The following is a 25082-nucleotide window of genomic DNA, read 5'->3' as shown; positions in this document are numbered from 1 at the left end:
TAGCCTATGATATTAGTTCATTGTTTAAGCTGGAACTCAAAAAGCCAAGAGATATAGATCAGAAGAAATCAATATTATCAATAAGAATTGTATGTGTGTGTGTGTGTGTGTGTGTGTGTGTGTGTGTGTGTGTGTGTGTGTGTGTGTGTGTGTGTGTGTGAGTTTTTTTGTCTGTTTTGCACTCTTGATGTTTTAGAGATTCACCTCTTCACTGTTGAGTCCTTTTTCTGCATCCTGGCTGATTTGTAGATTGTATGCACCAAAAAAACTAATTTCCCATTAATTTCCTATGGGGGTCATTTTTGACCCGAAGGTCCTGAGTGTGACAAAAAAATTTTTACGACCACATAGACTTTTCAAATCCTGTCCCCAATTTTTTTGGGTGTTCATATACCAAGTACCAAAAAAGTCACCAAGTTTCGGACCATTCTGATGAAGCTACGATTTTTTACATTTTTGCAAGATCCACTATAGTGGTAAAAATGTGCTATTGCGTGATAAAAATGCTCAATGTGTCCACCGGATGGCCCCGATCTCATTTTAAAAATTGCTTTCATGAGGCCTAGGCTTGACTCTAAAATTAAATACAGCTTTAATAATAATAAAAAAAAATATTCATAATTATTGCATAAATATTCATTATAAATCATAAAACTATCTCAAAACACCAAAAAAAATAAAATCTTAATCCCGCCCTCCGGGTCATTTTTGATTCACACTCAGGTGACCCATAAATGAAGAACCCCAGAGGGTTAATAATCGTATATTGTCAATTTGGCAACCCATGCATATTTGTGTTTGCACTCTGGAGAGCATCAAAGGTTTCTATTTATAATATTTTGCACACTCACAAAAGCGTGGTCTACGAAGGTGGAAGAAGTAGTTTTTAACAACAGAGCAAATGTGAGCTTATGGGAGGAAGGTTTGACAAGAACCCCATCAATATCAAAGGACAGATCCATGTTTTTGACTGAGGTAGTAGAACCAATCAACAATATTTCAGTTGTATTATTATTCAGTTTAAGAAAGTTCAGGGACATCCAGTGTTTGATATCCCTAATACATGCAGCGAGTGAATCAGCAAGAGATGGCCTATCAGAGCTTGTGGGGAGGTAAATTTGGATATCATCAGCATAGCAGTGAAATTGAAATCCAAGCATGTGTATGATGTCACCAAGTGGATATAAATAGAAATGGGCCAAGAACTGAGCCTTGAGGAACACCCTGTGTCAGAGAAGCAGTGGCGGATCTGTACCCTTGCATAGTGGTATAATACTTACAGTCATTGAGGTAGGAGATGAGCCCAGGAAGAGCTGGACCAGTGATGCTGATGTCAGATCAAGCAGTTCATGCATTGCATTTTCTCATTCATGCATGTTTCTTTAACACGTTCTTCTGCGCTGTGTGGCAATATTTACATATCATATCAAATATCATTTGATTTGAATTCAATTATTTAAAATGGCACATTCTCATTCTCGTCTGCACTTAGCCAAGGTAATGTTACATAAACATGTTATGATGATACAACTATTGATTAATGGCTGATTCTTCGATGGGAACTTTTCCCTTTTTGTTTATAACAAAGAATCACTGTCCCAACTACTGTCACTGTCATTATCACACCAAACGTTTTAGAGTGACCGTTTAAGAAGAAATGTCACTGCGATAGGGAGGGGGAAGTTATTTTGATTAAAGATTACAAGGGCAAATAAATTAAAAAAAAAATGTCAATAATTTCCAGCGCCTCGAAAGAGCAAATCGTTTTAGGGAAGTAATTGGTTTGGAAGCTTCATCACTGCATTCAGCCTCAGAAGATCTGGATATGATTATTGTTTGATTTAGAGTGGTTTCCACTTGAACACGAGTTAAAAATGATTTGACGAGTGAAAAAAGATTTGGTCGGTTATACTAGTTCTTCTTTTATAAAGCCAGTGATTTAGGATTACACTAACTGGTTTTAGTGTGCGAGCACGTATATATTTACAGCTGTCCCCTCCAGAAACCTCTTCAGTAAAAATAAAGATGCCAGACATTTTGAATCATTGATATTTTATTGTGTTTCTCCTCAGAGGGTCAGTCTGGTAGCTGAGCCCGTCTCTTACAGGAATGAGAAGTGTTTCACTAACATATCTTCTCTCACACATCTACCCACAGCACATACACACCTTAGTAATCTATCACAAACCGATTAATGTGATGCATATATGACCGCCCTGTGCGACAATTACACATGATTATGGAATCCATTCACATGAACATCTAGTGTGTTTTTTTGTTTTTTTAAAGTTACAGTTAGTGTGGCATGGACATCACAATTAGTTTGGCATGGCATCAGGGGAACTAGGAGAGCAGGATTTGAGCAGGCAGGAACCTGTGCGCTCTGGACTGTCTCTCTTTCTCCAGGCAGATCAGCAAGCACTAGTGACATTCACAAACGACAACTGCAAAACAGCCATAAGTTACAGGCAATATCAGACAGAGGAAGACTCTGGTCAGATGCATGACAATTGTCTGTTTACCTGCTCTGTCTCACTGGTAGAATTTGATCTCCGCGTCCACGCAGTCGAAGAACAGATCCCCAAGCTCCTGGCCCTGTATCTCCCCCCTAAGCATGGCCTCGATTTCCTCAAGACACTGAGACTCCAGGTATCTCATAGTCTCCTGTAGAGAGACTCCAGCATCCTGACACACACACAATAGTTTTGATATCATTATGTAGACTATCCATAAACATAATGATTTTTATATTGTACAAACTGTATATTCTATCTCATAACTCAAACCTACCCATCACAGAAAACTTTGCATTTGTACATTTTCAAAAAACATCAGAGGTGGGGGGTAAAAACGTATTGATCAAGGTAAATTGTACTTAATTTGTCTTCCGGGAAACATTTAATTATCTTCTGTTGCTTCTGAAGGACAGTACTAAATGAAAAAAATATATATTTAAATAAAAGAAGAACACTTTGAACATCTTCATCCTGTTCAAAAGTTTTCACCCCCGGCTCTTAATGCATCTTGTTTCCTTCTGGAGCATCAGTGAATGTTTGAACCTTTTTTAATAGTTGTGTTTGAGTCCCTCAATTGTCCTCAGTGTAAAAAGATGGATCTCAAAATCATACAGTCACTGCTGGAAAGGGCTCAAATATGCAAAAGATGCTGGAAAACTGAAGAATGAGCAGGACCTGGAAGATTTTTCTGAAGAACATAGGGCAGTTTAACTGCTCAGGACAAACAAGGGACTCAAGAACAACCATCACAAAACAAAAAAACAGCCGTGGATTATCCAGGGAAGGACACAGTATTAAGAATCAATGGTTCATAAACTTTTGAATGGGTAATTTTAATAAATTTTTGCTATTTTTTGTCTTGTGGACTATATGTAAAAAAAATATTCAGGACAGCACTAAATAAAAAATGTATCATATTTGATACTTTTTAAATTTGATAAATTAAAGCAGCACTAGGTAACTTTTCAACCTTTATAATATATTTTCAAACCTCTTGTGATGATACATCGACTTACAATAGGTTGAATGACACGTCTGCCAAAGCCTGACGGGGTCTGTATCGTTTTTAATCGTACTTTTAAACTTCGGGTTTCGGGTAGTAACCCGAGAAAAAAAAGAACTACAAAATTCGACTGCTTTACGGCATATTCGTCACTTCCACCACCACCCCCACTTCCTTAAATTCGGACGTGTGAGCCAAACTATCGTTTGTTTGCCGAATGTTATAGTCATGGCCGAAGCAGCACAGAAAAATAAGAAAGCAAAGGTTTTGTCGGAGGAAAGCAAAAAGTGGAAACAAGAAAGTGATCGGATTAAAGGCAGGACGAGGATCAACATTGGGCCAGCGTTTGCTCGTTGGCGTGAGCTGGAGGAGGAGGGGCTACATTCTTGCAAGTAAATACATATGATAAGACGTACAAAATCATATTTTAGGATACCTAACATGTCTGTGATATTGGTTTATTTGTCTTGCCTCAAGCTATAATGCAAATCGGTTTTTCAAATTTGCAGATTCATCTAGGGTAGCTTGATATTATAATATTGACGATATACCACTCAAACATTGAATTGAAGTATCATATAGATTCCGTAAAACGGTAACCAATAGACTAGGCTACTATAATGACGCTGGCTTGTAAACGTGAGCATCGCGATCATTTGGCGTTTGAAAAAAATAAAACCCATGAAATTATACTCATATGACATGCTGAAACATATGCCACTGTACCTGGGATGAAGACATTTCACACGCAACGCAAGCAGAACACCTGAATGTGAACTCCTGCAGTGTTCAGGGCTATCATAGTTGTCATGTCAACAAATGCTCGTGCGATGCATCCCCTGATGTAGAATGACAGTTTACGACAGTAGTAGAGGACAATACTGTTTCCCAACTGTAGGGGGACCCCGAGAGCAAAAACTACCTAGTGCTGCTTTAAGTATGGACAATCAAGCTAGCCTACATTACATCAGTCCAGTAAGTGTTCATCTTGAAATATTACTAAAAATGTAAAATGATCAATAAATCATTAAAGATTCCACAGCAAAAAAGACACATAAACCACAACCTGAAGAGGGACGTTTTTCCAATTATATTCAATGGCCTTTTACGTGCTACAGAAGTATGAACTACCAATCAGACGACAGAAGGCATGTGGTAGATTGAAGAATTTTTTTTTTTTCTTTCAAGGACTTACAGGACTGGTCAGTGCCGTCTGGTGGGCTTTGTACAGCTCGTGTTTCCGGTCCACCTGGTGCTGGAATCGAGGTTGTGTCCTAGCAGGATCGTCTGGGCCGTACTGCGGAGACATCACCATGCTGACAGGCCTCATGCTCGCCGAGAAGATAAAAGGCTTGAATACAGACCTGCAAGTGAAGGATCAAAGTGTGATGCGTCCACTTGGATCCGAAAACCTGAGATCCGACCCAAACGGGTTCTGGTTCAAAACTTTGACAAGTACATTGGACAAGAGGTCAGTCGGATAATAGTAGCCTTGGGTAATTTAAAATGTGCTTTCACCAAATGGACCCGAGAAGACTCAAATTATTTGAAATATGCCAACTTTCCAATATTTGTTTCGGCCATTTAACAATATTTTATTATTAAAAACAAATACATATTAAATAATTCTACTAAACAATGTACTGTTGCCTGATCGATTACAGAAAACCACCTAAATGCATTTGATGCCAAACTAATCAAATTAACAAAAATTTTACTCTATATTTTCATGTTTTTCCTTAAATAAAACCATTTGTGTAAATCTATGGAAAACATATTCTACATTTTGACAGGCACAATGTACGGTTGGAAGATGGGCATACTTTTAAATCTCCGACTGCCGTGGTGTTACTTATTTTTCGTCTCTGATTTTGGTCTGTGTCATGCCCGGTAGTAAAAGTCCCTGATGTCGTCTGTGCAGACATCATGGAATTTACAAATAAATTGCTGTAGAGTTGGACTCAGGTCTTGGGTCAGGTTTTTCTTTTTTTTTTTTATATATATATATATATATTTATGCACGTCAGGTTTGGGTAAGAAGTGTTTCAGGTCGAATCGGGTCGGGTATAGATTTTAGGACCTGATAAAAAAAACCCTCTAGCATCCACCCTGAGAATATACGTTTGAGTTGATCTTTTCTGGGTCACACCTGGAGGGGTCAGGTGTGGCAGTGAGGAAGTGAACGCAGGGCACTTCTGGGTTGCGCGGGAGGATGGACACCATGCTGCCTGTGGTACGGAAGCCCTCGGAGTCCATACAGATCCCGCTGGCCTTGTCCCTCAGGATGCTCATCATCACCTCTGCCGTCACAGAGCCTGTGGAGAGCAACAGGGGTCAGGACAGGAGGAAATTGTGTGTGAAACAGGTGAGGAAACAGCAATTTCAAAAACCCTCGGGCATTTAAAAAAAAACATATGACCAACTGCCTTATCGTCGTATGCCCCCAAATGGACACTACTGTTCAAAAGTTAGGGGTCAGCAAGATTTTTCTATGTTTTTGCAAGAAGTCTCTTCTGCTCAGCAAGGCTGTATTTATTTGATCAAAAATACAGTGAAAATAATAGTATTGTGAAATAGCATTACAATTTTAAATAACTGTTTTCTATTTTAAATATTTATTCAGTGTCTCATAATCCTTCAAAAATCATTCTAAAATGCTGATTTGATGAAACATTTATTATTATCAGAATAAGTCTTATTTCTGGAATAGAATTTCACAAGAAAGTAACATTATGCATGTCTTTACTGTCACTTTTATTCAATTTAATGCATCCTTGCTGAATAAAAAAAAATCTTGTTGACCCCAAACGGTAATGTAGATTAGAAGATGGCAAATTAACCTGTAAAACCAGAAAGTCAGAGTAACATCCATAATTGTGCATTTATGTATTTAATCATTTTGTATTTAATAATACAAAAAAGGCATGCACGCCCCAAAATTATTTAAAAGTAATATATTCATATTTTAAATAACAATCAAATAAAACGATTTTAAAATATTTGTGTATTCTATAATAATATGTGTAATAATATAGAAGGCATTACAAATCAGGCATTGTACAAATGTAGTTGTCCATACTTTCACTAATAATTGCTAAAAAAAGAAATACAATGACTGTAAATGCAGTGTACAAACAGTAGATGGCGGTATTCAACACATGCAAAAACTCTTCAAAATAACAAAACAACACTTGAACAACATTCAGGTTTCCAGTTGTAAACGCAACCCCACTCCTCAGTCATGATGCCAGGGGAAAGCAACCCTACCTTTGTGCTGCTGGAGCAGGGCTGTGCCGCCCATGTACCGCTGCTTGGCCATTTCCATCCTGGCAGGGGGGTTGTCAGGGCTGAAGACAGAAGTAAAGCTGAACTCCCCCTCACCGCTCCACCAGCCCTGATCCTGGGCCACACCGCGCAGCTCCGGATGCTCTGCTGAGATCTCTGTGCCTATCGTCAGCTGGTTAGAGATGTTCTTGACACCCTCTGACAAAATAAATACCGGTAACCATGAGTTTATTTTTAGAGATGGATTATTTAGATATAAGACTGTTGTGTCAATACATAAGATTTATCATCCTGATATAGCTACAGTACAGATGTACAGATATATAATTACAAAAAGAGTGGGGTGCAAAAGTCAATTCAAAATCGAATACAGCCCTAAATACATAATTTAAGATTTTGAAAACGTTAAAACAAAGGAACATTAATAATCAAATATATTAGTACATTTATATTATTATTTTTTTAATTTATATTAATAAAAAAAAAAATTTGACTTTATCACATTAAACTTGTTACATATGTTATCCTCATATGTTAAATCAACAGCCCTAATTTTTATTTATATATATATATATATGGGCTGTCGATTTAACACGTTAATTTGATTATAACTTAACTAAAGACAAAAACATAGATATTAACATTCATTAAGTTTTTATTATAATATCAACTTTGAATTAATATTATAATTACTTATAATCAGTCTTGAATTTTAAGCAGAATAAAACATACATGTTCTTCATTTTGGGATCTTTTCAAACAGATCCAGAGAGAAAAGCACATTGTTTAAAAAAATTCAACCTGTGAAAACACACTCACAACTGACCATTAATCATCTCTCTCCCTCACCTGTGACTTTCTGTGCAGCCCACAGTTTCCCAGCAGTCTCTAGCACCCAGGCTTCTAGTCTGTCCACTAGCAAGAAGGTATTGTGGTAACTAAAGGGTTCGGCAGTTTCCCTGCAGGCTCCGCCCTGACCGTACTGCTCCAGCAGACCTGTGATCACATTCAGAGCGGCCCATGCACTGTCCCCACGCTCCAGACCCAACCTGAACACACACACAACATACATACATATACAATTTCTAAATGTACATGTCCAGTGTATATATATCAAATGTAAATATATGTCCCAGTTACACTTAATTACACATTGCATAAAAAAGAGAGACCAAATACAATTCTATCATGTAATGTTCTATTTATTAAAACCAAGTATAAAGTAGTTTACTTTATAAAGTAGTACCAAGTAGTTTGTGTTTTAACACATTTTTAGATGTATCCCAAACTAAAGGCAGTAACACTTTAAACAATATATAATATTTCTAACTAATGTTCAGCTTCTTTTTAATCAGTCTTTTGAGGAGACACTGCCTCCCTTGCCTCCTCGGCGGAAACACCTCTGATACATACAGTGGGGAGAACAAGTATTTGATACACTGCCAATTTTGCAGGTTTGCCCACTTACAAAGCATGTAGAAGTCTGTCATTTTTTATCATAGGTACTCTTCAACTGTGAGTGACGGAATCTAAAACAAAAATCCAGAAAATCACATTGTATGATTCTTAAGTAACTAATTTGCATTTTTTTGCATGACATAAGTATTTGATACATCAGAAAAGCAGAATTTAATATTTGGTACATAACCTTTGTTTGCAATTACAGAGATCATACGTTTCCTGTAGTTCTTGACCAGGTTTGCACACACTGCAGCAGGGATTTTGGCCCACTCCTCTATACAGACCTTCTCCAGATCCTTCAGGTTTCAGGGCTGTCGTTGGGCAATACGGACTTTCAGCTCCTTTCAAAGATTTTCTATTGGGTTCAGGTCTGGAGACTGGCTAGGCCCCTCCAGGACCTTGAGATGCTTCTTACGGAGAGTCACTCCTTAGTTGCCCTGGCTGTGTGTCTCGGGTCGTTGTCATGCTGGAAGACCCAGCCACGACCCATCTTCAATGCTCTTACTGAGGGAAGAAGGTTGTTGGTCAAGATCTCGTGATACATGGCCCCATCCATCCTCCCCTCAATACAGTGCTGTCGTCCTGTCCCTTTTGCAGAAAAGCATCCCCAAAGAATGATGTTTCCACCTCCATGCTTCACGGTTGGGATGGTGTTCTTGGGGTTGTACTCATCCTTCTTCTTCCTCCAAACACGGCGAGTGGAGTTTAGACCAAAAAGCTCTATTTTTGTCTCATCAGACCACATGACCTTCTCCTATTCCTCCTCTGGATCATCCGGATGGTCATTGGCAAACTTCAGACGGGCCTGGACATGCGCTGGCTTGAGCAAGGGGACCTTACGTGCACTGCAGAATTTTAATCCATGACGGCATAGTGTGTTACTAATGGTTTTCTTTGAGACTGTGGTCCCAGCTCTCTTCAGGTCATTGACCAGGTCCTGCCGTGTAGTTCTGGGCTGATCCCTCACCTTCCTCATGATCATTGATAACCCACGAGGTCAGATCTTGCATGGTGCCCCAGACCGAGGGAGATTGACCATCCATTTTCGAATAATTGCGCCAACAGTTGTTTGCTTCTCACCAAGCTGCTTGCCTATTGTCATGTAGCCCATCCCAGCCTTGTGCAGGTCTACAATTTTATCCCTGATGTCCTTACACAGCTCTCTGGTCTTGGCCATTGTGGAGAGGTTGGAGTCTGTTTGATTGAGTGTGTGGACAGGTGTCTTTTATACAGGTCCCGAGTTCAAACAGGTGCAGTTAATACAGGTAATGAGTGGAGAACAGGAGGGCTTCTTAAAGAATCACTAACAGATCTGTGAGAGACGGAATTCTTACTGGTTGGTAGGTGATCAAATACTTATTTCATGCAATAAAATGCAAATTATGTGATTATGTGATTTTCTGGATTTTTGATTCCGTCTCTCACAGTTGAAAAGTACCTATGATAAAAATTACAGACTTCTACCTGCTTTGTTAATGGGCAAACCTGCAAAATCGTCAGTGTATCAAATACTTGTTCTCCCCACTGTACATACATACATGGGAACTATTTTTATGATCCCTGAAGTCCAAGAATAGAACTATTATTATCCTAATTAAAAGTAACAATGACTATATCTGGTCAATTTAATCCATTGTGAGGCTAAAAAACTGGAAGATAAAAGATGTTTGGTTGTTTTGGCCTCACCGAACCAGATCCATTCCCAGCAGAGCTTCTTCTGGATTCACAGGCTCCTTGGTCCAGACTGCCTCGTTCCCAATACACACCCCGTGTTCATTAGCCCCCATCTCAGCCCCCCAGAGCCAGGCCGGTCTGCTCAGCACAACTGCATGAGTGTGCTCTACTTGAGGGATAGAAATGTATGTGCACTATATGGAAAAAAGAATCACTTGTAAATCATCTATCGTTTGGCCATAAATTCAGATTTTGTTGCACTTATTTGGGGGAAATAACAGCAAATATGGAACTGCAAATGGTGAAATATTCGCAATGGTTTTTAAACCAAATATTATGTATTTGATGAAATGTAATTAAATAAAGTCAATTCACCTCCACTGTAGAGCCAGGAGTGTGTGAGGACGCAGGGTAATACACCACTTCCTGCACCTCATCTCTCGGCCGGTCAGAGTTCTTACCAAATATCACACAATCTTCTTTTGAACCCGGAGGCAGAGATACAAAACAGTCACATGACAGAGGCGGTTCAGCCATCCTATATCAAATCAATACACAAGGATCAATGCAGTGGATCACAACAACATACCCATATGCAATGGAAAGATTAACAGGATGGAAATACGACGTTAAAATCATTTAACTACGTTACATTTTGGCATAATAATACAATCAGTAATGTCATCATTTAAAATGCAGTAAATTGTTAAACATTTCTTTGTCTAACATGGACCTGTTGATTTAAAAGCTGCTTTGTCTTTAGATTTTTTACATTTTTGAGCCAAATATCAAAATTGTCCTATGGTGTGACTGTCTCAAGCATGGTTCTATAAAGTTAAATAAAATTAAATAAAACTTCTATAAATTAAAAAGAAAAGCATACGTATGTTAATTAATACCTCAGGCATCATTTTACAAGTGTCTATTTTTAGTAAATGACATTTACTATTGACAATCAGCGTAGGAACTTGATACATTTTGTCACTGAAAACCATGTCCTCCGGTGTGACACCATATCCTGATTTTAAATCAGGCAATTCCACTGACAAGTTTAATTAGTTGAAGGACCCCACTCAAGGTCATGTTAATGTGAAGCCTATGACATGTGCACATGGTAAGATTTTGTCTCAGAATTGTTCAAATATTAAACGTTTTTGAAACCACTATAAAAGTGTTACGTTTTGTCGTCCTTTGGTGCGACACCCCTATATTCTTAAAGTGCCCCTATTATGCTCTTTTAAAGTTTCCTAATTTAGTTTTGGAGGTCTCCAACAACAGGTTTACGTGCATCAAAGGTCAAAAACAGTTTCATTTTCTCATAATATACATTGCACATCACCACAATGTTCAATGATTCTCAAACGACTCGATGGATGAATCAGTCTCTCTAAATCCCTCCTTTCTGTGAGCTACTCTGCCCTGATTGGTCAGATGGCCCAGTCTGCTGTGATTGGTCTACCGCGTAAAGTGTGTATTTCGGAAACAAATGCCAATTTCCATAACTGAACTCCAGCTCCATCCGGAGGCTTCATAAATATCAGTTATTTCACACTGTAAAGACAGTAACGATGATGTCGATTTTACATCAATCCCAGCGCGAGTCCGAAACGATGATGAAACATTAGCCACGTTTACATGAGCACTTTTTTGTCATTCCGATTAAAATCATTCCGATTGAAAGATTCTGTGGACTGATTACATGAGACGTTATCTAAACCGATCTGGTGTTTACATGTGCTGACTTTCAGTCAGAATCATTTTGTGACATGCGCACAGTTTGTCTGCCGCCTCAGATTCGTAACGTTAGAATCGTGGATCAATAGTTCTGTGTTGGTAATTTTTTTATTTTTCTGTGGGCGGACATGCAGTAGTTTAACCTAATTTATGTCCTATACAATGGCTATTTCAACAGCTGTGAATGATGAATGCGGAATCAAAATTAATTAAATTCATTTATTTTGAAAAACACAAAATTAACAATAAAATGCACCCAAATTATTAATAAAAACATAGGATGTACGGTGAAACATGAATTAAATAGCATTCAAGACCTGTTCAGCATCATTACTAGTAACAGTTACTAAACATAGATATTTCAGATGATTAAGGAAAGATACCATAATCACAAAGGTATAAATATTAACAAAAGTAATTAAAGTAGACTGTGGGTAATGTTACTTAACCAATTTGAAGCAGTTGTTGAACTTTTTTTTAAATCTAACTTACGAGAAACCGAGAAATATCGACACGTCCTCTCCAGCAGCTTGAATGTTCCCCGTTGAAATGGCAACTCTCAACGGCCACCAGGACTTATAACGTACAGTTTTAAAAAAGCAATTTATTATTTGTCGTAAAGTGTAAGAATCACCTCAGAAAAATAAATTATTCTGTCAGGCGCAGTTGAAGCCTAGGACAAACGCTGTCAAGATGTTGTAGCCAGGCTATGTCTGTGTCATTATTCCAACATCATGTTCATAACATGTTACGAAATAAAAAGTTTAATACCTCAGAAAAATGAACTTTCCTCTCTTGTCAACATTAACCTGGTGTGAGCGCGGCGCGCGCTCTTCAGTTGAGGAGGCGCGCGCTGTATATCACGTCACAGAAAGACGTGCACTCAAAGTAATCGGATCAGATCGTTTACATGGTGGAATTTTTCGTTTGATCGGTTCATGAAAAGGTTTATCCCACCCCTCTCAAACCGATTACAATTTCATTCGGTTTGGCCATTTTTATTCCGATTGAGGTGTTTATATGGAGCATTTTCATTCGGATTAGACTTTTAAACCGATTACAGTGCTCCATGTAAACGCACCTAGTGGAAGAACTAGTTATTCAACCCGAACCTTGAGCAGGACGTTTCTCAGTGATGCTACTCAGTTTGAGGTACATTATGAGATGTTTCAACTGTAATTCCTCACCATCAGCATTAACAAGTGTACGTGTGTGTGTGTTTCTAATTTATTGCGGTGCACATGCTGGAACCGTATCAATAACAGCACATACGCTAGCCGAGCACTAATGTGAATGACTGATGGAACATTAAAGTTTGCAAAACAAATCTTTATCCTTTATCTTCCAGACAATCTGCATTAATAGACTCAGTTTTAGGTAATACTTCAGCACACAGCTGATTTAAAGTAGTATTTCAGTAAGAGTAATAACATGAGTTAGCTGGTTAGCCAGATACCTACACAATATGAAACACAATGCGCGCGTAATAAGTGGACGGGCAATATGCTAATGTTTCGTCTTGACGTCACAACGAAATGGCTTGCAATTCGTTTGAAAAACGGTTTGTTTAAATGACTCAAGAGTTGACTCTTACTTTTGAGAGACATAACTTTATATACGGTGCACTTTCAGATTTAAAACTTTGCAGGATATTTTCATTCACTTAGAACTATGTTACACACTACATGAAAGGTAATTTTCAAAAATCCATAATAGGGGCACTTTAATTCTTTCTATGTCACACCATAGGACACATTTCAGTAAAAATGTTCAAGTGAAAGAATTGACAAAGTTAGTGACCCCTTATATTTTTTACATGCATTTTTTTTCTTCTTCAAAAGTGGTGTTTTACCAAAAACAAAACGAAAAGAAAGCATTTTTTACTGCTTATTTGTCAACTTTTTGGCTTATAGATCACTAGTCAAAAAAGAAACACAAAAATAAATGTGTACAATAATAATTTGGACCTAAATATTCAATAACACAAGTCCTTATAATGTATTTATAAAACAGTAAACATATTTACATTATTTTGTATTTCGATATTTAAACATTGCAAAAATATTGAAATATTCCAAATAATATATTGCATTTAAATATTCCAACACAAGGATAAACTGTCTCAACAAGAGACAGAATTTATTTTTTTTAACATTTAATTTAGGATGAATGATTTTAATCGGTAAAATCCATGTTGAGTTTGATTACGCAGGCTTGTGGTCAAGGGTCATTTTCACTGGGTTCTTCTAGTGTCCACTGTGCATTTCAGAAACTGAACATTTGAGGTTCGCTGGCTTGATAATACTAATACTAAAACTACTACTACTACTAATAATAATACATGTAACGTTATGCATGCAATACATAAAACCGAATATTCAGCGTAGTAAAAATCCTATTGGATAAACTGACATTTCTACATGAGCATCCGCACGAGCAATGATTTATTTCATGTATAAATGTAAAGCTGTGCTATCTCGCAGGCTCCTGCAGCAGCAGTGAAACGTCCTGCACTGATAGAGGAGTGCTGAGGATTACTGTAGTGCTTATCGCCTGACCTCCATTTCACCGATTCTTCAGCTCCGATCTTCACTTGCACAACAGAGTCAAACTGCTTTTTAAACACTCTTAAGAGCAGAATGCATTGTTTTACAGGAGATGATTTAAATATCTGACAGACTATAATGGCCTGTGTCTGATGGATATATTCATATGATCTATCTTAATATCTAAGTCATGCATCAAAATTAACGCGTGACATTCACGTGCATGCTTTAATTGTGTTTTAGTAGTGTTACTCTAATTGTCTAGCACACGTTCGAGAGTATTTGATGAAGTTATTATTACCTTAATAAGCTCCAGATCGGTCAGCGAGCCTGTGAGAGGCAGGGCTGAGACGGATCAACCTGCTGCGGCACACACTTCAAAATAAAAGTCGCATTCAACGCATCGCCTCGTACATTGATGAGCTTGATCTGTGAGAGGCGGGGCTGAGAATGATCAACCTGCTACTGCAGACACTTCAAAATAAAAGTCACCTGACCCTATACAAATGTACATATTAACTAGAAATGTTGCAACAGCGTAGTGTTTTGACGAAATCACTATAAGGACAAATAATACATATAATGAATAGCTATAACTAGCTGAATAGAACTATTTTGTATGGCCATGGCTTATACATATGTACAAGGGCGTAGATTTGGTTTGAACATTGGGGGGGGGGTTGAACGTTGGTATGCTTCTATCTATCTATCTATCTATCTATCTATCTATCTATCTATCTATCTATCACTTCAACATATACAAATATGAAACAGACAACATTTATTTTAAGATTTTTACATTCCAACTTAATGCATTAAAAAAAAATTTGAAAGTGAGTGAGCCACTTAAATCGTTCATTCATCCAATTCGTTCAAAAGTCAGATTAATTTAGGAAGAAAACAAACACAGATGGAGGGGGAGTATTTGTTGTCTGGTTTATTATGACAAACTCATATTTGATTAGAAACAAAAATATTTTTACAAAATAAACGAATTCTACATATTTTTCACTTGATCTACTGTGATTTTCATGTTGAAATATTGGGGGGGTTTATGGTTTTGGTACTTGTACTACAGCAGGGGTGTCCAATCCTGCTCCTGAAGGGCCACTGTACTGCAGAGTTTAGCTCCCACCCCAATTAAACATCCCTATACCAGCTTATCAAGGTATTACTAGGCATACTAGAAACTTCCAGACAGGTGTTGAGGCAAGTTGGAGCTAAACTCTGCAGGAACGTGGCCCTCCAGGACCGACTTTGGACACCCTGTACTAGTGTGACGGATTAATTAACACCGTAATAAAACCAAACACACTGAATAAAGACAAAAAGAGTTTTATTTATAAATTCACAGTTTCTAATGGCACTACACCTCTGTAGTTACAATTGGAAAACAAAATCAAATACTGTGCAGTTCGTTCTCACAGACTATGAGATTTCATTTGGGCGCCACCTAGCGGATGTTTAAATAAACCAGGCATTAGCCACTAGAGGGCGCCATTCTAAGGAAAGCCTGGGTCGAAAAAGCACTTGCACAAGGTGTGGTGTAGAAAAACAAAGGCATGTGGAGTTCTCCAAAGTGCACAGGAGAGACACACGCTGCGGTCTGGTCTCTACTCACTGGAGTACTGGAACGATTCAGCTCCAAATACTCCTCAACATACACACTGGTTGAGAAAACATCCATACATAAACACAAAATCCACAAGCATATATCAATTAGCATTCAAGGAGAAAGGTAGTAAAAATAAAGTGGAACACGTGTCATGGAAATCACACAGAGATGGTCCATCGTACGCCATCCCAGTCTTTCCCTTTTATTGAAATAGTGACGTGAATTCACATTTTCCTAAACCCCACAGTTTGATAAAAGGTCAATGATGGGATCTTCTGCATGAGACAATTACAGACACCACATAAAGCACACAAGTCTGACACAGAGAAACTCCACTGGGATGTCAAATGGTCTCTTGGGTGCATTAAAACAACTATGAAAGCAGCAAACACACACACATACATACATAGAAAGTGTGTTAAGAAGAGGGACATGGAGTGTGCGGGTAGGGAGGATGCTGAACACATACAGATAAACTTTACGTGTACATGACAGGTAGGACAGACCAGAAGGTTGCTTTGCTGGACATGCATAATATTTGCGCAAAAATACGAGAGCTTGTGCATTCTTATGATTCACCTGGAATCCAGTAACTCAAAGTTCATCCGAACAGATCCAGCAAGGGGAGAGCAAATCACAGACAGATGGGTCAGACAGAAGCGGAGTCAATCGGATGTCCTTTAAAAATGATGTACGACATCTCCATGATCACGTTATGAGCATTAGAATGGATATATCTGATACTAAATTTGATTTAAGATTTGATTTGAATGGTAAATAAATTAATAAATCAAATTAAATTTCCGAACAAAACAAAACAAAAAGTCAGTGTGCGCAAACTCTGGAGAACATCACGATGTTGTCCGTACCATTTGTGTGTATCTGTAATAAATCTTGGAGGTTGGAGGGGGCACTGCATCTCATGTCACATGACCGTGATCTCATAGAGCCCGGGTCACATTTAAATAAATAAATACATAAATAATTACCGCTAAAAATAACAGAATGTCCCCTACAAACTCCCTGTGTACAAATGTATATCAAGTGTGTAAACAAAACAAAAAAATAACAATGTCTGCATGTGTCATTTATGACGGCTCTACTGAACATGAAGAATATGAGCTGTAAACGTACTTGAAAAAGCTGGAGACTGAGCATGAGATGCTGTATGAATGTGTGTGTGTGTGAGTGTGTGTGTGAGTGAGTGAGTGAGTGTGTGTTCAGGCCCAGCCTGAACTTGTTGGTCACACTAGATGGTGAGAGAAACAGGCCTTAATTTGGCTGCAAAAGAATAAATGAAAACAGAATTAACAAGGACTGGATCTGTTCTTCATTCAGCTCTGTTCACTGGATTGAAGCCCTGTGCTATATGACATCACTGGTCCCACAAACCAACCACAGACAACGACTGGTGCAGAGTGACGCACAATCACATGTACAAGAATGTCCTTTCGAACGAGGAAGGAAAGGACAGCGAGTGAGAGCGTTAAAACGTACAGTGAAAGAGGAAATGGAAATCTCAAGGTCATGTTAGAGTAAAGAAAGATGTTGAAATGATGCGGGGCTGCCGGCATCAACAGTTCACATGATCACGGTGATGCAGCGCCACATCTTCTTGAGACAGGAGAACATCAAATCAAGACTCATTCATACTTGCGAATGTTTATCAGTCATAATATTCCCTAAAACAACTTAAAGGGAATAACGAAAACAATCCTGAATGGATAAAAAAGGCACATAACCAAAGTTCTGTGAACCAGGATGTAGTGAAGATGGTGTCAGGATCACCACTGACAATAAAATCTCAAAACGACGGTGAGATGGAATAAGAAAAAGAAAGATGTGAAAAACTCAAACTCGTCCCGTTACAGCTGTCCTTCCAAATGTGGAAACGCCCAGGTCCGCCTTTCTCTTCAAAAGTTCCTCCAGCGTTGGCATGACCGTCACAGGAAGGGGCGCGTGCAGCATCTCCCTCACACACTGGCCCTCCGGCTGCTGCTCTGCGTTCTTGGACCGCCGTCGTTTCAGAGACCTTTTCTCCATCTTGCTCATGGCTGGAGGGAGGGTCAGCGGAGGCTCCCCGTCACAGAGGATGGGCTCGTGTCCGTTTATCGAGGGGGCGCTGCCGGAAGATTCCTCAGACAGCGTAGAAGCAGAGCTCTCGGAGCTTCCCTCTGACACACAGTCCCTGGATGAGCAGGTGGACGTGTAGCCGTTGCACGTCGACGGCAGAAAGTGAAGAGAAGATGATTCGTTGTTGCACCTGGGGCCACCGTTAACGGCCGTCACTGAGGGGGCGGAGGCCCGGAGCGTCTCCACTCGGTCCCCTCCTTTTGTCTTGCAGCGTTTCTTCTGAAAGACACAAAAATAGAGAGATGATTTAAAGTCTAAATGATGCATTTAGAGAGTTATTTAAACACCTAAAGCCACTGTAACCGTCTTTGTGCTGAGTGAGTTTGAACACGGATGAACACTTCAACAGACACTAAGAATGGAAATCAAGAAATGACAGCACAATAATGCAATCACTACCATGTGATGATACACATGAGGGCAAAGAACACAAAGAATCATTTGTGGAGAAGTAAAAGGGATCGCTCACCCAAATATGAAAATTATCCCATAATTTACTTACCCTCAAGACATCCTAGGTGTATATGACATTCTTCTTATAGACGAACATAATCGGAATTATATAAAAAAAAATGTCCTGGTTCTTCCAAACTTTATAACGGCAGTGAATGGGAGCACAAAATTTGAAGACAAAATTTAAAAAAAGCGGATCCATCCATTATAAAAGTAATCCACAGGGGGCTCCGGTGGTTAATAAAGGCCTTCTGAAGCAAACCGATGAGTTTTTGTAAGATATATTTCACACGTTAAAAAGTAAAGCTTCCGCCTGACCGTCGAAAGTGTAAAGCCTCTCACAGTTCAAAACGCTTCCGCGATGTCCGACATCATCGTCGTGCCAGTTACGCTTTTTTGTAAGTTTAATACAGAAGCGGTCTGCCGGAAGCTAGATATTTTACTTTATAACGTGTTAAATATGGATATTTTTCTTACAAAAACCCATCGATTCGCTTCAGAGTGCCTTATAATGCTTGGAAGAGCCAGGCCATTTTTTTTATATAACTCTGATTGTATTCGTCTGAAAGAAGAAAGTTATGTACACCTAGGATGGCTTGACGGTGAGTAAATCATGGACTAATTTTCATTTTTGAAATCCTTTTAAAAGGATTAGTTCACTTTAAATTTACTCAACCTCCATCTCATCCAAGATGTTCGTATCTATCTTTCTTCAGTCGAAAAGAAATTATGTTTTTGAGGAAAACATTCCTGGATTTTTCTTCACATAATAGACAGATAAAATGTTGAAGGTCCAAATCAATGCAGTTTCAAAGGGCTTCAGAGGCTCTGCACGATCCCAGCTGAGGAATAGGGTCTTATCTAGCAAAACCATCTGTCATTTTCAAGAAAAAAAATAAACATTATATACTTTTTTACCTAAATTGCTCATCTTGCGTTGCTCTACGACGAGCCACGGATTGCGCAATCACATCGGAAAGGTCACTGTAGACGTAGGCGGAAGTACCGCCACAAGCGAACGTGCGAAGACTAATACAAAATCCCTTTACAAAAAAACCCTCCATCAACTTCAAAATCGCCCAACATCGTTGTTTAACCTTTTTTTGCTAAAGGATGTTTGGATTAGTCTTCGCATGTGCGCTATGTTAACACGGGGGCGGTACTTCTGCCTACGTCTAGCGTGACCTTTCCGATGTGATTACGTAACCCGCGGTGTGTCACAGTGCAGTGCAAGATGAGCAATTTAGGTTAAAAAGTATAGAATTTAGAACAAGCCCTTTGAAACTGCATTGATCTGGAGAAAAATCCTGAATTTTTTTCCTCAAAAAAATCTTAATTTCTTTTCCACTGAAGAAAGAATGACATGAACATCTTGGATGAGATGGGGGTGAGAAAATTATCAGGCAATTTTCACTTTGAAGTGAACTAATCCTTTAAGGCCTGTTCACATGTTCGGTGCAATAAACATCTTAATTTGAATGAACGGCTGTTAATATGTCAGTCCAGATTCAAATTTTGCAAGTCTTCAATGCAAAGCAATGTTTTTTTACAGCAACGTGTTCTAATGTTTTTTTTCCATCACACTGCAACAAAAAAACTAATGAGATCCACACTTTTGGTTACATGAAGAACTACAACCTGGTGGCACTCATGAATTAATTTCCTTAGCGACAATGAAGAAGATTATTATTGTCAAATAAAACCATAAAACATTTTTGTTACTTGAAATAAATGTTACCTGAAAATATAAAAATATACCAAGGTTTTATTTTTTACTCAATTCCATTAAATACAAGCAGTCTCAAGGTTTAAAAAAAAAAAAAAAAAAAAAAATGATGTAGAACATTAATGATGGTGTAAACAGGCCTTTACTATCAGATCTGCCAGACTAGACACACCAGAGCTCATGTTATGCTTTAGGGAACTAGTTAAACCTTGACCAACCCTTAGTAGTGTTGCAAATGACTCATTCATTTATTAAGTGGTTCAGTGCGGTTATTGAATAAATGAACTGATGTTCAATGTCCAACTCAAAATGAACCAAGGACTATGTTGTGCACTTCAGGTTCATGAAAATTTTTATTTAATCAGAGCAATTATTGGACAACATGAAAAGAAACAAGACGAAAATTGCAGTTTAATTAAATAATAATATCAACGTGACATAAATCATCATTTTTGTTTGGTATTTTTGTGCTGTCAATGGAATGAGATTGGTTGAAATGTAATCTGAATCAGAAAATGATTCCCATCCCTAATTCTCAGTCAGCAGAGAAACGGTTAACTTCACGGCCTGTCGGAGAGACTAACTGGAAAAAGCTGCGTTCCAAAACACTCACTGCTCTTCACATTTACCGTAGGATTTCTTAAGAAACATGTTATGTAATTAATACGGTTCTTACAGACTCAATGCAACAGTAAAACTGGAGAAAACAAAAGGCAAGAGCAGTAAGTGGTTTTGAAACCCAGCTTCAGTCCCACTACTGTCATGAACACACAGCGGCCGAAACGAACTCCATACCTTTTTCTCTGGAGAAAACCTTAGAGGTTCTACAATGTACAAGTCATCAGGACCTACTAAACAGGGGAGAGAGGGGGCAGGTTAACGGAATGGTATGGCAAACAATAACACAAGCATGACAGCACTTGCAAGTAGTAGCTCAAGTCATACACAGACTTGTCAAAGTATTTCCCCGCTGTTCTTTATGGCTAGATTCCGCCCTGTCAAATTCGCTCGTTTCATTCCTAACAAAGTCTGCATGTGGTAACCATGGCTGCAGCATTAATTGTTTGCATAATGCTGTCATTTGGACACATTTAAAAGTCAAGTTTTGATTTGCATATTTATATATGCAACACTCAAATCCACTAAATGTACCACATTTTCCTGTTGTTACTACTTGCAAATGTCCAACGTGTGCCAGCCAAAAGCATCATGTGCTAAAAATATCTAACCTCTGCCTTATGAACACAAACAAATGATGAGCTCACATGCTCCAACACACGCGCGCACACACATACTGCAGCAAAATGTGAAAGGAAAAAATAGCAGGGACAAAAAGCAACAAGAAGAATAGGAAGATTCTGCCGTTTAAGTAGTGAGGATTATTCAGTTTAGCTAGCTGTGTTTGCATAGTTTTTCATTTTATTTTCTCTTAAATGTTCTTAATAAAGCCGTCATTTGATTGCAGATTTTAATCAAATTAATTACAAAATTAAATTTTGCACGTTGTGAATTTTAATGTTACAATTGTGAAATATATATATATATATATATATATATTATATATATATATATATATACACACACAATTAATTTATTATTAATTAACATTAATTAAATTTAAACATTATAATATTCAATAAATATAAAAATTGTATTACTATAAAATGCAATAGTTTTAAATGTGTTTGTATTTATCAATATGAAAAAGTTAACTTAATTTTTTTGAGAAATAATACATCAACCTCAAATGTGTTCATTTTTTGTCACTTAAAAAAAAAAAAAAAAAAAACATTCGCACTGAATTAAACCTTTAAATCGTGAGTCTTAGTTTTTGCTCAAGGGACATATCTGATCAGCCGACATTGGCGTGACAAAACTGAGGAATGAGTATTCACCAAAAATGAGGAATGACTGTGCTGACATTCAACTACAAATCACACTGCGCTCCAGTATAGGTCACACTGATATTGAACCATCACCAGACACGGTGGAACTAGCGACGGCTGGACTCAAAACTAGTTCGAGCTGTAAAGTGATCGGTATGTTATTTAATACAAAAGGTGCGATTCTTCTGAGAGCGGCAGCCAAAATGAAAGAACACAAAGTAAGCCACATGTTAAGTGGGAAGGCGTGATATTAGTGGGCATCATCTTGGGTTCTCAAGCTGTGAGAAATGATTATGGTGGAATTGAGTCTGGCTGAAAAAGACAGAACCACAGCTGAGTGAAACAATGTGCGTTACATGAGAGAAGGGGAGGAGTAGAGAGAAAGTAAGACAGAGAGATAAAGAGTGCTCTGGCATCAGAACTCTCCTCAGTGTCAAAGGTGACTCTTACCTTCTGATGTAGGCAGCTGAAATGACTTCGAACGAACGAGAGGGCAAGAAACTCTCCGTTTCAGACTCATATCATCATATGAGGAAAAACACCTGAGAATGAGAAATAGAAAAATATTCACAAATGTACTCTACGCAAGCGCCCAAATACAGACGTGAAAGCTTGGCCAATGCATTGCAAGCTGTCCATAATGTACATTACCGGACAAAAACAGTTTTGTGAAATATTACTACAATTTAAAATAACAGTTTTCTATTGTAATATATTTTCAAATGTAATTTATTACTGTGATGCAAAGCTGCATTTTAAGCATCATTACTCCAGTCTTCAGTGTCACATGATCCTCCAGAAATCATTCTAATATGATGATTCGCTGCTCAAAAAACATTTCTGATTATTATCAATGTTGAAGACAGCTGTGCTACAGTTTTTTTCAGGAATCTTTAAAGAACAAAGTTCAAAAGAACAGCATTTATATGAAATAAAAATATTTCGTAGCATTAGAAATGTTATATGTACTGAATCCTTGCGGAATAAAAGTATTTATTTCTTTTTTAAAAAACTATTAAACTAACCCAAAAATTTGAAACGGTAGTGTATGCTGCTGATGCGTTATTGTGACAAGGGGTTACCTTCAAACTTCTGAGCTATTAAACCGGATATGCTACTATTATTGCTGCTAGCTATACATTTGCATACAGTTAACAGTTTAAATAACTTTAACTAGCTTGCTCAGCAAGATTGCGTCACTCTTGTCAAAAAACCTGTATAAATCATCTTAAAACTAAGTAATGTCAGTTTGAGTCGACTCTTTCAGCAGTTGACTGGAGATGACAGTAATGGCCTCTAGAGAACTCCTTGCTGCAACACTAAGAATGCATTATGCTCTTGCTTTGTGTTATGAATTGCATTCTGACACATTTGGCGTGTGTTATACCTCTTAGGGCTGGGGTAGTGGTTGCTCATGGGAATGGCTGAGCTGGTGTTGTGATTGGGTGAGCTCTTGCAGCACTGCATACAGAGCAGCAAACCCAGCGTCAGACACAGGAACAGAGACAGCACCAAGTAACTCTGTCTGTCAGAAACCTGCAACACACAGTGTACAACAGGCTTTAAATATTAATATACATGACTGGGTGGGCCGTTTTATTAGGCATTAGATGGGGAAGGAATTATATAAGGTTTGCAAACCTCTCGCTGTAGCTGAGCAACAGTGGCAGACAGGTTCAGCATGATGTTGGTGGCATTCTCCAGCTGGCTCTGCAACATCTGTATAGACTCGGTTTGTTTCTGGTCCTAAAACACACAGATGTAAACGGTTATCCACATGTTATATATGCAAAAAACACTGTACTACAATGTATCAAGGTATCTGATCAAGTGTCACACTTAATGTATCAGTGGTATTTAACCTGGAGCAAAATATTAAATTAAATGGCATTGTGAGAGCCAGAAAGTGTCATAAATGTTTCATTTGAATTTGAAACGCAATGTTTTTAATCAGACATTTTTCAATTGCCATTAGTTGGATAAATAGCAGATAATACAAGAGAAAAACATACAATAAATAAAAGCATAAATATTTTTTTGTCTTTTTTTTTTTTTTAAACTGCATCTTCATAAAATCGCTTTGATGAGTTTTCTTTGTCATGTTGACATGACATTTACTAACATTCAAAAGTTTGGGGTCAGAATTCTTTTTATATATATATATAAATATATAAAAAGAAATGAATACTCTTTATAACATTTTGAAATGTTTCTTGAGCTGCAACTCAGCATATTATAATTATTTCCGAAGGATCATGTGACACTGAAGACTGGAGTAATGATGCTAATTTTGTAAATTCAGCTTTGCAATCAAATAATAAATGACATTTTAAAATAATACAAAACAGTTATTTTAAATTGCAATAATATATCAAAATATTACTGTTTTTACTATATTTTTTATCAAATAAATGCTGCCTTGGTGAGCATAAGATAGTTATTTTAAAACCTTTCAAAAATCGTAATGACCCCAAATGTTTGGAGGTACTTTTCTATTGAAATAGGACATTTTATTTAATACAGTGTCAAAAATAATTTTTGTAGTCCCTGTATATTTAAATTAATACAAATTGCTAATGTTCTGTGTGACAAGGGATGCACCGAAATTAAACTTCTGGGCCAAAACCTAAACTTCTGGAGGCACTTGGCCAAAAACCAAAACCGAAAATGCCTTTTGAAAATTATTTGGGTATCGTCATTTTACCAGCGTTGCTAAGCACAGCTATACGACACCATGTTACAGCATGGTAGGGCTATTGCAAACGGAAACAAGCATACTACTACATAGTGTTGGCACATGTTGCCACATTATTTGAGCGGCTGTTTTTCTCTTTTGGCCAAAACCTGAAAATACCATTTTATGCCGATAATTTTGGCAGCCAAATTTTTGGTGTGACTGATAGTAACCTGCTCTTCTGCAATTCTGGAGGTGTTCTGCAGTTTGATGATGGTCTTGTTGAAAGCCCGCTGCATCTCCTCCATCTGTTTGCGATACCTGAGTGACAGCAGAACAGAAGAATAAGAAAATGTGTCCCACTATGATCATTTTA

The 25082-nt window shown here is 37.9% G+C and overlaps 2 protein-coding genes across 6 annotated transcripts in view; both read right to left on the bottom strand.

The window, feature by feature from the left end:
- Positions 1 to 2031: 2031 nt before the first annotated feature.
- scrn2 (secernin 2) lies at positions 2032 to 14612 on the bottom strand. Its single transcript, XM_079831204.1, has 9 exons — positions 14521 to 14612; positions 10315 to 10477; positions 9952 to 10133; positions 7654 to 7853; positions 6787 to 7002; positions 5669 to 5834; positions 4715 to 4883; positions 2523 to 2685; positions 2032 to 2444 (listed from the first exon to the last, which is right to left on the bottom strand). The coding sequence occupies exons 2-8, from the start codon at positions 10474 to 10476 to the stop codon at positions 2533 to 2535; spliced, it is 1248 nt and encodes a 415-aa protein (XP_079687330.1). The 5' UTR covers position 10477; positions 14521 to 14612; the 3' UTR covers positions 2032 to 2444; positions 2523 to 2532.
- Positions 14613 to 15539: 927 nt separating this feature from the next.
- Positions 15540 to 25082, bottom strand: part of suco (SUN domain containing ossification factor) — a 76618-nt gene continuing 67075 nt past the window's right edge. For all 5 annotated transcript variants that reach the window (XM_079832015.1, XM_079832013.1, XM_079832014.1 and 2 more), the window contains 6 exons: positions 24940 to 25027; positions 23674 to 23778; positions 23420 to 23568; positions 22483 to 22574; positions 20942 to 20997; positions 15540 to 18186 (listed from right to left, as the gene is read on the bottom strand). In XM_079832015.1, the coding sequence (XP_079688141.1) occupies positions 17686 to 18186; positions 20942 to 20997; positions 22483 to 22574; positions 23420 to 23568; positions 23674 to 23778; positions 24940 to 25027 (991 nt within the window). In that variant the 3' untranslated portion in view covers positions 15540 to 17685. The remainder of the gene's footprint in view (positions 18187 to 20941; positions 20998 to 22482; positions 22575 to 23419; positions 23569 to 23673; positions 23779 to 24939; positions 25028 to 25082) is intronic.

Source organism: Gobio gobio (assembly GCF_949357685.1).
Source record: "Gobio gobio genome assembly, chromosome: 12".
Classification (NCBI taxonomy): domain Eukaryota; kingdom Metazoa; phylum Chordata; class Actinopteri; order Cypriniformes; family Gobionidae; genus Gobio; species Gobio gobio.
Note: the sequence above shows the minus strand (reverse complement) of the source record. Positions and strands in the feature narration are given on the sequence as shown.

Coding starts and splice junctions, on each gene's coding strand:
- scrn2 (XM_079831204.1), bottom strand. CDS start 10,476: ATGGCTGAACCGCCTCTGTCATGTGACTGTTTTGTATCTCTGCCTCCG. Junction 10,134..10,314: donor CTCCTGGCTCTACAGTGGAG/GTGAATTGACTT, acceptor TTTTCCATATAG/TGCACATACATTTCTATCCC. Junction 2,686..4,714: donor AGACGGCACTGACCAGTCCT/GTAAGTCCTTGA, acceptor TGTGTGTGTCAG/GATGCTGGAGTCTCTCTACA.